At 40.4% G+C, this 15,000-nt stretch overlaps 1 protein-coding gene across 2 annotated transcripts in view; it reads right to left on the reverse strand.

The window, feature by feature from the left end:
• si:dkey-112m2.1 (transmembrane protein 132D) overlaps positions 1-15,000 on the reverse strand; it is a 156,280-nt gene that overhangs the window by 36,945 nt on the left and 104,335 nt on the right. For both annotated transcript variants that reach the window (XM_042059216.1, XM_042059215.1), the window contains one exon: positions 1,677-1,863. In XM_042059216.1, coding sequence (XP_041915150.1) covers positions 1,677-1,863 — 187 coding nt within the window. The remainder of the gene's footprint in view (positions 1-1,676; positions 1,864-15,000) is intronic.

Raw genomic sequence — 15,000 nt, forward strand, 5'->3', positions numbered from 1 at the left:
AGTAAGACAAAGACATAGAGGAAGCAAAACATGGGGCAGTCTTCATGAAAGAATCATTTTGCCTTTCAGAGTGAAATAAACAAGGCATCAAAGTGCGCCGAATGCAGGAAAAATCAATAACGTGTATGTTTAATGGTGGAGTGAGAACAAAGTACATGCTAAAACGACAGACACCTTATGCCAAACATTAGAGACCAAGAAGAACGGATAATTAGGGAGAACGATAAACATATCTATTTCAAAGGGTTGGTGCAACAGCTCACGAGATTAAAGACATTTCTTATCCAAATGCATTGATCTGTGTTCAGTAAGCTTCTGTAGCTCAACCAAGAGAGAGCAAATTGCTAGTTCTGACACAGTCATGGGCCCGATTCCCAAGGAAAGCACATATTCTGTTAACAATCCAACTGATAGGCTGTTTGAAATGCAGCTTCCTGGTGTAACTTCCTCTAGCAGGATGAGCTATCCCAGTCAGACTGAGACTGCAAGTGGGTAGAAGAGGCCTCTGATTCTCTTTGAATGGAATAGTAGCTAACATCCCTAACAGTCTGACTGCTTTTGTAAGTATGGAGTCTGTGCAAGTTCATGCACAGGGAAATAAGAGCATGTGCTTTTCACTGTCACTTTATCAGTTTTAGATGTTTACATGAATTAAGATGAAATTAAAGAAATGTCAGTAGCCAATCCATATTTAGACATATTCAAGGACATAATTACCTATTAACTTTAACTGTTTAGTTAACTAACTTTTAGTTAACCTTACAGTTCTGTAGAGTGACACTGAACAGCACTTTCACTTAACTTTCCTGTTGTGCATGGTGTGTTACATACCATTTCCTTTTGATGTTTTTTTTTTTTTTTTTAATAAAAAAATAATGTTTTGACTTTATCTAGACCTTAGTGTTATATTTCTAAAACAAACATCAAACATGTAAGAGCAAAAACACATGCTGCCAGCCAGTACTCACTGACTTGTCAAATAAATGGTCCGTCTTAAGGCCGTTACAGTAATGCTAAAACAACACAAAATCTGAACGCCATGAAGCAGCTCAGAGCCCACGATGGAGTTCCATGATCACTACCAACAGCTGATATTTTTGTCTTGTAATGGTGAATTAGACTGCCAAGCATTTTATGAATGTACGAGAAAGTGCGGTGCTTACTGCTCTGGAACATGCAATTGAACTCTTGATCAAATCACTTCAATAAACCTCACAAATGGTGAGATGAAAATTGAATCAGACTGATGAAATGAAGTCTCTGCGATAAATATAGATGGTCAAACAATGCCAAATATATGTCCCGAAAAAGAAAAATGGTTGCCTCAAACTAGACTTCTGCACTTGATTAATTCCATCTGGTGCAATGCAGGATAAAATGAAAAAAGAACCATTCAACCAATGAAAAAGAACCATTCCTCAAAAAAAGTCTAACAAACCTGACAAACCAAACCCTCATACATTCTGTTTCAGAGCGGCCATTCACCTTTTTGAACCTCTTGCTATATTTCATCATTACCTCCTACTTTCCCTGACAGCTGATGCCTTTGTGCTATGTACCAGATAATGGAGACATTACCCTTTTATCCTCTCTCCATTTACTTATATGAGTCAGTGAAAGACAGGCCCCTATTGTAACCTGGTCAAACTGAGAGCGGGATGAGAGGTTCTCCTTACCATGGCCAGGGGCACGATGCCACCCAGGTCCTGCGGTGCCAGGCGAATCAGAGTCTGGATCTCGTCGGAGAGAGTGCGGGAGAGCGGGTACTCCACCTGCCAGGTGACGGTGCGGCTGCTCAGTGGATCCAGCAGGCCGTTGACCTCCAGGTCCACCTGCAGAATCCTCTGGAAAGCTGCCTCCATCCTATACAGAACATAGAGAGGGTCAGTGGATGAGATTGAGGAGTTAAGAATATAATATGAGATTGTGTGGGGGACAAAAGAGTTCTGTGCTTTCTTGTCCAACACGGCTGGTAAAAGGAAGCCTTTCAATGTGGTGACATTATTGTCATTCAGAGTTGAACAAACCCTGAGGTGCTTCACCTTGGTTCAAGTAGAGTTACATTCCATGTTTTGAAAAGGTCTGCCACCAGAGGCTAAAAGCTTCATTTTTGGAAAAATGTACTGTGGCTACATTTGAAAGCTCTGATGGAATGCCTCTCCATCATAGAGCCATGCTGCTTTGTGCCCCATCATCACGTCGCCTGGGTCCTGTGGGATTCGGCTTGGTGGCAGATTATGATCCAAGCTTTTTCTTGGCCTCACAGCCAGAAACTATTACAACCGTTTACCTCAGCCCCTTATTGTGTTGGAGTAGAGAACAGATGGGCACAATTCTCCAAGAGTCTCCCAATACAAACACCAAAGAAATGCATTAACAACGCATATACATACAGACTAATTGGATGATATTTGAAAATGATGTATGGTGTTTCATTTAGTCTGTTCTTCTACTCCTCTATCAAAAATAGTTTTATTGAGACTGTCAAACCAAACACAAACGTTTACCCAAGCTCTGTGAGTCAGAGGGATGCTAGCAATAAGCAGATTGTTCTACTAGACTCGCAGAGATCTTCTTGCCAAATTAAACAATTCAGCTGGAGCTGTTGTATAAAATACACTATATCAAGATTCAGTCACTTGGACCGTGCCAGTGAATCTCAAAGGTGCGTTGGCCGGTTAAATGTCTGCATGCCGTGCTTTCTGTTCAACTGCCTGAGCCAGTTGGACAGTGCCAGAGCAGAGAGCGAGCCAGAGGAGCAGTGGTCCAGCCAACCCGTTGCTTGGGTGGAGTACGTAGAGGGTTTGGTCTCATTATTCCACTCCAGTGACACACACATTCCAGAGAGTGGCAACAGAGTAGAGAGGAGAGAGGAAGAGGAGGAGGGGGAGAGAAGGAGAAAAAGAAAAAGCAATTTACTTTGGGTCTGGTGCTCCTTGGACAAGATTTCCAGGCAGGAGCATAACATTTTCTGTGCTGATTGTGATGCAAACAGAGCAGAAAAAAACAATGAATAATACAAAGCTCATTCGATTTGCTGAACCTTTGTTTTGAACACACCATTATGTGTGGTTGTGTGTGTGTGGTTGTGTGTGTGTGTGTGTGTGTGTGTGTGTGAGTGTGAGTGTGTGTGTGTGTGTGAGTGTTTGTGTGTGTGTGAGAGAGTGTTTGTGTGTGTGTGTGTTTCTCTTTCTATACCTCTTAGTTTAAAAGAAACACAAAACACTGAACCGGTAATATATTAACTCACTCTATTAACTCAACTCAATAAAACAAAACAAAAAACTAGAGAACGTAATTCCAGAGAATTACGAGTGCATGAAAATGCAAAAATGGCTGCTGAATGAAATATTGTTGAATATTGTCTAAAATATAATCTAAGTAAAAAGATGAAGGTCAGATAGAGAAAAAAGCTGGCGGGGAGTCATAATTGATGACAGCTGACAGTTGGAATGGCCGAACAGTTAAATAGTTGAGTAGTTTATTAAATAGTTAAATTATTTTATAGTGAATTATTGTATTGAGGACTTATTTTGAAGTTGAAGTTGAGGACAGAGGAAACAGTTGGCGAGAGTTGTAGTTGATGACGACTGACAGTTAAAATGGCTGAACAGTTAAATAGTTGGATAGTGAAAATGGTTACATTTTTTTATATAGAATTATTGTAGTGATGACTTTTATTTTGAAACAGTTGTGTTGTGGGCAGAGGAAACAGTTGGCAGGAGTCATAGTTGATGACAACTGACAGTTTGAAAGGCTGAACAGTTAAATAGTTAAAATGGGTAAATTCTTTAAAATGGAATTATTGTAGTGAAGAGTTTTATTTTGAAACAGTTGTGGGCAGAGGAAACAGTTGACGGGAGTCAAAGTTGATGACAACTGACTGTTGCTAGAGTAGTTATGGTGGTTGCTATGCTGGTTGCTAGGTTAATGAAGTTGGTTGCTAGATTTTAACTGTGAATGTGGTTGCTAGGCTGTTGCTAGGGTACTTGAAGTCATTGCATTGCAAGTTGTTGCTAGGGTGTCCATGGTGGCTACTATCAGAAATAAAGGAGTTACTACAGTGGTTTGCTAGTATAATCATCTTGGTTGCTATGGAAACTGACATAGATACTTAATTTCAATTGTTGCTAAATTGGTTGCTAGGTAGGTGGTGGTTTAATATAGTAGGCTAGAGGCACAGTTGATTATAACTGACAGTTGGAATAGTTGAAAAGTTAAATAGTTGGATAGTTGAAATGGTTAAATTATTTAATAGGGAATTATTGTAGTGGAGACTTTTATTTTGAAACAGTTGTGGGCATAGGAAACAGTTGAACAGGATCTGTTGTAGTCTTAAAGGTCCAGTATGTAGGAAATAATGGAAAATAAACTGTAACCATTCCAAAAATGATCACCATATGTTGTCAGAGAGTAAGGAAACACGATGAATTGAAGTAATGGCTTATTTGACAACATTACTCTAACCCGTAAAAACCCGTAAAACCCATGAAAAAAAAATGAGTTACGGGGCGGAATCTCTTGGAATTTTCGTTTATGTTTTGAACAATTAATTCTAGAATAGCGTATTAATAATGGGCTAGCGCGTCCTCCTATTTGGGTTGCCAAATTAGCAAAGGCCAACTGTCAACAGCTGTCAGTTGTAGTCATGAACGCCTACGAGGCAGGCAAATTTCCATAAGACGATTCACCAATGGAACGAAATGGCACTAGTTCCGGACTCCTAAATAGGCGTGTCAAAACATAAACTTTTCTCTGAATAAGCAATAATAACATATACATATACGCTTTATCAACCGTCTCTGGCCAGATTGTATGCAATCTGAGACAGACAGTTGCTGGAGGTGGCCGGAACCATATGGCTCTGGCCGGAACACTTGGCATAGGATTCTAAGTGCCCTATTGTGATGCCATAATCGGCAATGTTAAGTCAATGGGGAAATTTTCAGTAGTTTTTAATTAATAGTTTAAAAAGTATAAAAGTTACAAATATGAAAAATACATTCAACACCTGTCCTAAGTAAGACCTACGTAACGCAGTTTGAATGAAGTTTCTACGGTTGAAGTCGCATTAAACATGGAAAAAGCGTTAGAAGAAGAATAATAAGAAGAAATCGGATAACAGTAGATTGCATTTTCATGCACTCTAATAAACAAAGCATTACAGTGCAATTTAGAAATGCAACCTTCGCTATGTACTTCAATACACAAGTTTGTTGGAAAACAAATTTTCCAGCATCTGACACTGTCACGGCCTGATGCAGAAGCACAAAGACTTTTTAAGGTCATTCATTGCTGTGCGGTGCATGTCTCCACGTCTTCATAAAGTACTTGAGAGAGAGCTGACAACCTACAATAGCAGGGTCTGTGTCTGTAGTGAGTGTTCAAGAAGATATTTTAGAAGTTTATGTTTTGATTAAACATTAGAGAAATCTTCAGGACTTTAAGAGGTAAGCAGTGAAGCCTGTGTTCTTCGGAGGACTCTTTTTTGGTTTGAAGTTTGATGGTGCTGAGAAACGCTGTGACAGAGAAAGAGAAAGCGGAGTTCGGTCCTGTGCTCTTTTTTTCCTTTTGGAAATGTTCCTTTCATTGTTCCCCCAAAATTCACCTCTCTTCTCCTCTTTCATCTTCCTATCCAATCCATACCTGTCCTGCAGGCACAAACTCTGCTATGATGCCTCCTCACTTTCTGAACCATAACAACAAAATGTCAGACCTGTGTTTACTGTCATACTGTTCAAACCTCCTTATGTCATCCCACATTGTTGCAATTAAATGGAACACAAGGACATCTTAGAACTGATCCAGATTACAATGGCAACAGCTCTTATAGCCCTATAGCTCTTATAGATCCAGATTACAATGGCAACAGCTCTTATGTTTGCCTCTTTTGAAACTGCACTGTATTAGTGACACGGCAATCTTTTCAGTAGTATAACAATTCACCTCTGAACATGGCTGTTTATGATAAGGTGTAACTACAATGATATGCCACGATAATGAGCTTATTGTATAGGAAAAATAGATACTGAACAATAAGCATGATGATCAGCAAATGGGTAAGAAAAATGTACAATATTAACCATTATTTGCTCCTGTGAAGCATAAACATTGAAGAATATTAGTGTCATACTATGAGAGATAGAGAGAGATAGAGAGCACAGGAAGGAGAGAAAGAGAGAGATAGAGAGTGTATGTGTGTGTGTCTGAGAGGGAGAGAGAGGGGGGTCACTTTGACCACTATGGATTGCGATTTGAAAATTATTTATATGGAAATTTGACTCACAGCCAAACAGATATGCAGTCCTGCTTTTTCATCTTAAACATCCTTATTTTCCTGTCTCTGAATCTAGCACGATATATTTTACATGAGGTACTCTCATTTATCACTGTTTTTATGTTTCTACAATATCCATATTGATGTGTTGAAGTTGAAGTGTCAAGTTGAAGTGTCCATATAAGATGAAGTGTTTAGTATAATTTGTTATCAAGTAAATGCATAGTTGCAAAGTTACTAACTGATTCCTTAAACATGCCTTTATGTCAGTTTTGTAATAACAATACATTGATCACATTAAGAATAAAAAACATAATGGTTATGAACCCTTCAGAGAAAGTGGGAGCCCCTGTACTTGTAAAGATGAAATGATAATGGAGAATATCAAATAGCATGCAAGTCCATGGTCATCTGGGTAGAGATTTAAGAGTGAATACAACATGAAAGGAGGGCAAGATATTGGGAAACTTTCTAGAGGGAGAGTCAAGCTGTAATGTACTGTTACAGAAATAAAACCCTTTTGATTTAATTTATTCAATTAAATCTAATTTGACATAATCTAATTTGAGAGAAAGAAGTAAGTAGAGAGACTGAAAAGTGAGGGGGGGGGCTGCATAAGTATTAACATGCAACCGACTCTTAAAGTCAGCTGAGAGCTCTTGAAACAGCACAGTATCTGTGCACTTATGCCACAAGTCCATACACATTCCAATGATCAAGGGGGAAAGATGTGCTCCAATAGGTGCACTCAAGGCTGGACATGAGTCCCTGGCTGCAGTTTCTGGGTGTGGCCAGTAGAGGGGGATGTTCTTTAGCACTCCTCAGTTGACAGGGTTGGCATCAAAGCAGAGGGATCATCAAAAGGCCATGTCCTAATTGCCCAGCTACTCTATTTTGCTGTAGTGCTCAAGTTCACCAAGTGCTAAAATACTCTAGCACACCCAGAGATGGAGTTTTCAAGGCGATCAGTGATCAGCTCATAAACAGAGAGCAATTTTGAACATTTTTACAACGACAAATTCAAATAAATCCCAAACTTGCACATTTTATGGGACTGCAAAGTGGTCAAAATGATGCGCAAGAGACTCGGTTTTCAGCTAATCTGAGACGGAGCTGACTTGCCTAAATGCATGGCAGCCTATTTTACACAGAATAATTTCATGAAGAATTACCTTTCTGAGCACATTCATAGTCATTCAGTTAAAACTGATTTTAACATACAGTCGGTGAACACAGACACGGTTTCACTCAGACCCAGGAACACACACAGACCAACACACACATGCGCACACCCAAATAGCGCATAAATCTGTCAGTATTGTTCTTCACAATGAGATACGGATAAAATGTGCTGTTGCCATAACAAAAGACTTTGTAACAGTGGAAATGGAAATAAAAGGATGAATTGAAATTCTGTCATAATGCTTTTATAACTGAAAGGGGTCTGCTACCGAAGCCCTCTTCCTCTAAAGAGACTGGTATTCTGTATTTCTCCATGCCTTCATGAATACTGCAGTGACACTGAGGCAGACACACAGTGAGAAAGGGGAGGGAGAGAGAGAGAGAGAGAGAGAGATAAAGAGAGAAGAGACAGAGAGCAAGAGAGAGAGCAAGAGAGAGAGATAAAGAGAGAGAGAGAATGAAACAAGGAGATGGCGGTAGAAAGAAAGAATAGTTAAATGAGAAGTGAGAAGTCATTTCAATGGAGGCTCAGAGGGGTGGCGTGTTTTCTGTGCACAGAGGTGATCTGGTTAGCAGTGACAACAATGATACATCAAACGAGCAGAATCAATTTTACTACAAAGCCACTGTGGCCTGCACCTTGCGGTCGGCGCCGCGCACGCTGGAAATGAAAGAGCGGATCTGCACAGATAATGGCAGCTGAAGTCTCGCCGCGCTAAAGCCACTCTCTGCTGGGCTGTGGAGGAATTCCATTTCTTCCAGGTGCTCAGAGGAGAGCTTAGGCATTGGCAGCCTTTTGGCACGTTTTCCTGTGCTTAACAGTCTCTCTCTCTCTCTCTCTCACACACTCTCTTCTTTCACTCTCTCTTTCTTTTCCTCTCCCTTCCCTCTCTCTTTCTCAGTGTGTTGTCAGGATCCCAACTGGCAAGTGCATGAAACTCAATCAGGGTGCTGGCATGGGGGCTTTGACCTGCGGTTTGTACTCTAAAGCTCCCCCCAGGACAAACAGGCCAAATAATACAGCCTTCCTCAACTTTACACAACAGCAGTCCTTCAGTCACGAGCCACCGAGTATGCTTACTGTGCCATACTGTCACGTTTGATCAACAGCCCCCTTGAGTTTGGACTAGCAAAGTTTAAAAAGAGTCTTGAAAACCTGCTTACAGTTTTTGGAAACACATTACTTGGAGTAAGTGAGATTAGTTTTACCAGAGTATGTTGCTTGAAAATAAAAATAAGAAAATATCTTTTACGGTGCTCAACAAGATGCAGGAATGAATTTGTGCCATCTATGAGGAGAGTGGGCGGTTTCTCATTTCTCTGATTTCACTGTCTGAAGGTCAGTGATGGAAGCAGTACATGTCCAGACTACAAGAACTCAATGCCTTAGAGGCTCTATGAAAGGACAGAGTGTAGAAGAATAAGAATATGGAGGGCATCATTTGTGCAGTTTAGAAAGCGAAAAAAAAAAAGTCTCCTCAGCCATCAGTATTGACACTGATCTCAAAATCTTGTGATAAGCTCTGATTCCACACACAACGGCACACGTCATAGGGTTTGCAACCGCTAGAATCACCTCATCAGTTTGATCGCATAAGTAGCTTTTGTCAAGGCCTCCCAGAGAGCATCTCAAAACAGTGATTGGCACATCCCAGTGCACGTCAAGCAACCCGGCATATTGCATGAGCCAATCCTGTACCATGGTGCAAATCTCTGCCTGTGACAGTAACTGAGATCCCCCCGTCTCCAAGGACTTATGCATTTATGGATGTGTACAAGAGTCTAATGCATATTTCCTGGTGGTGGAGTGGCAGAGACGCACAGTAACACCCTCCCCAGACTGTCTTGAGCCCGTCACGGCCAGGCCTTCAGGCACTGATGTAATATTCATGCCACTCTCCAGTTGATTTGCTTAGTGTGTTCTCGTCGGAACTTAAGAGATTCTAGAAGAATGCGCTGCCAGGGGAGCAAAGCATTTGTTGAAAAATGGACGTCCTTGGGGGTGCATATGTAAGCAGGAGCTACACCAACCCCCCTGCCACACACACACACACACACACACACACACACACACACACCCCTCACACCTAGACAGTTAGCCCGTGTTCGGCCACACATTACAGATGCAAAACCAAATGAAAAATTCCATCCCATGGCAATAGGCAACTTTTGGAACTTTTATTTTTCTTTACATTTTGGCGGTGCATGTTTGTGTGGCCCAGGCAGAGGAGAGATGAGGGGTGATGATTTCCATTAGCCCTGCGCGGTTTTCCAGCTCATCATCGTAATGAAGGATGGAGTGGGCTCTCCGTCACATTAGGATGATACAGCGATGAACAGCGGACCATTTCTCTTCAGCCTCTATAAAGTGTCTCATGAACTTTAATATACTGTAGTACACTCCCACGGAATAAACTGCTTTGGCAGTGCCAAGTCTATGTTCGTTTTTTTTTTTTTTTTTTTTTAAACTACAACGATTGTGAGTGCCAACTCAAAATTGTAAAATCCCTTTCTGAAAATGAAAAAAATCTAGTGTTACCCAGAGAAGGTGATTAGTCCAGGTGTGACTTTCAGTTCCAATACATCTAAAATTACAGGGTTCTGTAAAAGCTCCTGCAGAATGATTAGTATAAAAGTCCTTGCTTCCCTGGTAAAACAATTTGTCCAGAGGGAGTAGTAATTTGTGTTGTAGGTTTACAACCCAGTGCTGGTAAAGCAGTCTAGCTACATTCACCTTTGTGTGTAAAACACACTCTTGGCTGCTGACAGAGAGGAATTTGAAAAGAGTAGAGCAATACAAAATATTTAATTAAATCACAGCTTGTTCAGAATGAAAACTGCAGGTTGTGGATGAAACGAGGCAGACGAGTGAGACATCTCATTAAGAGACATGCTCCTTTCAGGTGTCATTTGTTGGAACCTTATTCAGTTTCCCTTAATTAAAAATTAAAAAAAGTGTTTGTAGTTCAGTCTACAGTTAATTTCACAGAAATGAAAAACAGTCTAGACATCTCTCCATAGGACATGGGAAGTAGCCTAACTGAAGAAACAGTCTGTGTTTTTGAGCAAAATCTAGGTAAAAGCTATGGGTTTCACAATCAGTTATGGATTTGTTTGTACTGTACCAACTGTGGACAACTGAATCTCTGTCCTAAAGTTCATTTTTATTTGGTTTAGTACACTCTAATACTGTCAAAAGACACTGACATTTAAAGATTATGGGAAGACAGGGCAGTATTGAACAAACTCATAAATCATAAATACAAAATATTGGCTCAGAAAGCAGCTGTTGTTGTGTCTGCACTTACTCAAAAGTGAACTCATGACCCCTTTTCAGTCCCAATCACCAGAAATGGCTTGTACAAAGTGTGGAGGCCAATAACATTAGCATATTTTAGAGAACATGGACCGACATTATGCAACCATTTCATGCTGATTTCAATGTAAATTTAAATGTACATTATTTCTACACAGAAAGCTTGTCAGTGTTTTGGGTTCAGTTGTGTGAAATATTGGGTGGGTTCTAATGTAACAATAAATGGTGTGGAAGTAGGCCTACACTGAACATTCTATCTTCACTTCCTGTTGGGTTTATATACAGCCTTACTACATAGACTTAGATACAAACAGCAAGAAAACAGTAAGTGTGCCAAACCAGCATTAAGTGTGCCAGTGAGGCATTTGGTTAAAAGGCAAGCGGTAGGTCAAAGTCTCTCAGTATTATGGCAAGTTTCATCAAGATGTGAAATTGTAGGTGAATGGCTCTTCCTGCACACAAAACCATGTCTATAGACTCTGGGGATAAAGTCATCATCTTGAACCCTGCCAGTTGAGAAGCTTCAAATCTTGGATGTGAAGTGAGTTGTGATGAAAAGGCTGCTTAAAAAACTGGTCACCATAGTGTGTTTTAAACAGGGTTTCAGCAACTCATCAATCGAGTGGAAAAATCACATACCGGTACATATTTATTTTTAAAGAATATATGATCTGGTGGTAAAAACCGCTGTGCAAACATTTAATAAATCTGGCAAATGTCATTCTGCTGTTGCATTTCCAGTTCATAAGGATCAAAGTATACTGACAAACATAGGCCTAGCTCTGAACTGGGTGAAAGGTGAAGAGCCTGATCGAGTTTACATGGCTGTTTGATGAGGAGATCCCTCTCCCTTATTGAAACCCTTGCATGAAGGATCAAGGGAGGCCAGCAAGGCACGCTGGAAAGAATTCTCTTCACTGTTTCCTGGTGCTGTAACCAAGTTGATTAAATTGGGTCAAATCCCGTAAAAGATTCATTAAACATTAACAAAGCCGCTGGTTGTGTTCACAAGAGCAAATTACATAGCTGCGCTACTGAAAAGTAAGTGCTGTAGATTGCGGAAGATTCTCCAAGCGAAGGGCTGTCAGCATAGACAGCTTGCAGCTCTCGGTTTGGCACAAAGTCTCTCGTCTCCCTAACAGTCACGTTCCCATCATGACTGTGACGAACCGAAAGAGAGGGAAAAGGGCCTAATTCATGATCTGTGGCGAGAAAAAACTAAATCCTCACGTGACCGGGCTAATTAAGTGAAAGAGATGCACACACACGTGACGCACATGTTCCTTCACACGCCCCTTGAGAGCCACTGATAGTTCCCGCTCAGAGAACCATCCATATCCGCACATATATTTCATGCCCACATATGTCTCATTACATTTCCCTGCATTCAGAATCCTGAGAGACTGAGGCCTATATCAACATGCATGGCTTCAGAAGCTGGAGGGCCCTTTGGAGAAGGAAATGTGCAATTCCTTGAGATTATGCTGAGCAGCTTGCCCTGTGAGTGATGAACATCCAGCTCTCCTGCTCAGTGAGAACCTATGTGGGGGTAGCACACCCACATCACCACCCCCACCCCCTTTACACCTCCCATCAGTAATTGGAATTGCTCAACCATGGAATCTGTAGACTAATTACAGTGCATGAAAATGCCCTGTTCTGTTATCCGAAGTCTTCTTCTTCTTCTTCTTCTTCTTCTTCTTCCCACCAAATTTCTGCATCTAATTCAGCTTTAACCGTTTAATGTAGAAACTTCGTTCAAACTTTGTAACATAGGTCTTGAAAAGGACACGTGGGGAGTGTATTTTTCACTTTTGTAAACTTTATACTTTTTGAGATATTAATAAAAAAAACTAGAAAATGTAATTTCGAGGAAATTACCAGTGCATGAAAATATAAATATACTGTATATTAACATAAAATGCAAAACAAACTTTTATTTGGAAACAGTTAGGAAACAGCAGGAGTCATAGTTGATAACAACTCACAGTTGAAATGTCTAAACAGTTAAATAGTTGACAGAGTATATAGTTTAAAAGTTGAATTTAGATAGTGTAATGGATGTTGATAGACAGAAAGTTGAATGGATGTTGATAGGCAGATTGTTTAATTAAGCAATATAGCACGAGTGAGAGTGGGGTTGGTCATGGATATTCCCACGGGTGTACGAGGCCGGACAACACCCGTGGGAATATCCATGACCAATCCCACGATCACGAGTGCTATATTGCTTTTATACAACAATTCTACCACAAACTAAATAATCTGAAAACACCCCAATATTGTTTAAAATTGTTAATTTAGACATCGTTCTTACGCATCAAAAAACAGTTCCCTTTTCAATAGACAGCGTCTTGGTTGCTAGGTAACCAACATTCCAGATCCCTCTTTACGGGTCTTTGTGGTTTACGTGTCTTCTTGAAAGAAATGTTGAAAGTCGGGCTGAAATCACATTCATATCTAGCTTTGCTGCATGCATGTTACAAGGACACTGGGCCATGTCATGTAAGGGACATGGTACTGCAAAAAACGGAAACATAGCCTACATTGCAGAACCACTCAACTTTATTAATTTATGGTGAATAAATGTTACACTACTGTGCACAGCCCCATATGTTTTTCTGACACGATGCTAGCACGTTAGCAGCGGTTAGCTAACTATGCTTACGTTGGTTATCTACAAGTCTCCTCCAAGTGACAATCATATTATTGGCCCTACACAATGCTGGCAATGCTGAGAACAGTTAGCATCCTCGTTTATCTTACTTACATTGAGTTAACTGTGTGGCTTAATCCACAGATGTGGTGAAGCACTGTTTCGTTATGGTTTGCTAAGGAGTAACCAATTGCTTAAAATAGTGGAGAGCTGGGATGAGAACATTGTGTCAAATCTTCGCATTGTATCGCGGAGTGATTTATTATTAGCTGTGCAAAGTCTGAGTTGAAATGTCCAGGGATATTCCAACTCATAGAACGTCTCTCGGCCAATCAGAAACAAATAAATAGTTCCATAGAACCCAATTGTTGTATAATGGATGTTGATGGATAGTTTAATGGGTGGATGAGTGAATGGTTTGAAGAGGATGAATGGATAGAAAGTTGGATGGAATGTGCCTTATATCCTTGTAGAATGGAGAGACACAGAGAGAGTTGACCTAGTTACTGTAAGCAGAAAGCAGTTGATACAGGTGCAATCAGTTTAACTGGCCCTTTGATGGGTCCTAGTACAACATCCATTACACTATCTAAATTCAACTTTTAAACTATATACTCTGTATATATGGCTTTAAGCATACAATCTGGCTCTATTAAGACTACAGATTCTGTTCCTATTTCCTCTGCCCACAACTGTTTCAAAATAAATGTCCTCACTACAATAATTCACTATTAAATAATTTAACTATTTAAACTAATCAACTATTTAACTGTTTAGACATTTCAACTGTCAGTTGTTATCAACTATGACTCCTGCCAACTGTTTCCAAATAAAAGTTTGTTTTGCATTTTATGTTAATATACAGTATATTTATATTTTCATGCACTGGTAATTTCCTCGAAATTACATTTTCTAGTTAAAGAATCTAAATCGAACGGCGAGTGCTTTACATTTTTCTCTCCATCCAGTGCATCCTTTTTGCACCAACATGACTGCATGTGCCATGTGAATCATGCATCCATACCGACACAAACACATGCACAAGGACAAACACGTCCAGTGCAGCACGACCATCCATCCGCTGCTAAAGGGCTAGCCGTATGCATGCAGAGCTGGAGGGCGGCACTTGAGCATGATCAAGTGTTTGGGGCCACGAGGCAAGATACCTTCCAAAATGTAGCGAGACTGAGGCTGAGCTACACTGGGGATTAAAGAATTCATTTTGAAACTGCAGCCAGTCGGCCTGCTACCATCCACTTTTTTTGTCTCAGAGACCCCAAAAAAAGGAACGATAATACTTGCTTTCCCCTCCAATGCATTCTCTGCGCGCAACAGTCAAATACAGACTATCCAGTAAGTGCAAATATTCTCGAGTTCCTTCCTTGATATCGGTTTCAGACTCCAGATAAAAGTTGTTTGCATACGCAAGTTCTACTTTTCATTAGTAATGGTCTGCATGGTAGATTCAATTTACTGTCCCAGAGCTGGTCCTAAAATAATATTTCAACAGTTTAAGTAAGCATGTGTCTGTGTCTCGGTGTGAGGGAGGAAGGGCCCCAAAACATGAAT

The sequence above is a fragment of the Alosa sapidissima genome, chromosome 13, assembly GCF_018492685.1.
Source record: "Alosa sapidissima isolate fAloSap1 chromosome 13, fAloSap1.pri, whole genome shotgun sequence".
In the NCBI taxonomy this organism is placed as follows: Eukaryota; Metazoa; Chordata; class Actinopteri; order Clupeiformes; family Clupeidae; genus Alosa; species Alosa sapidissima.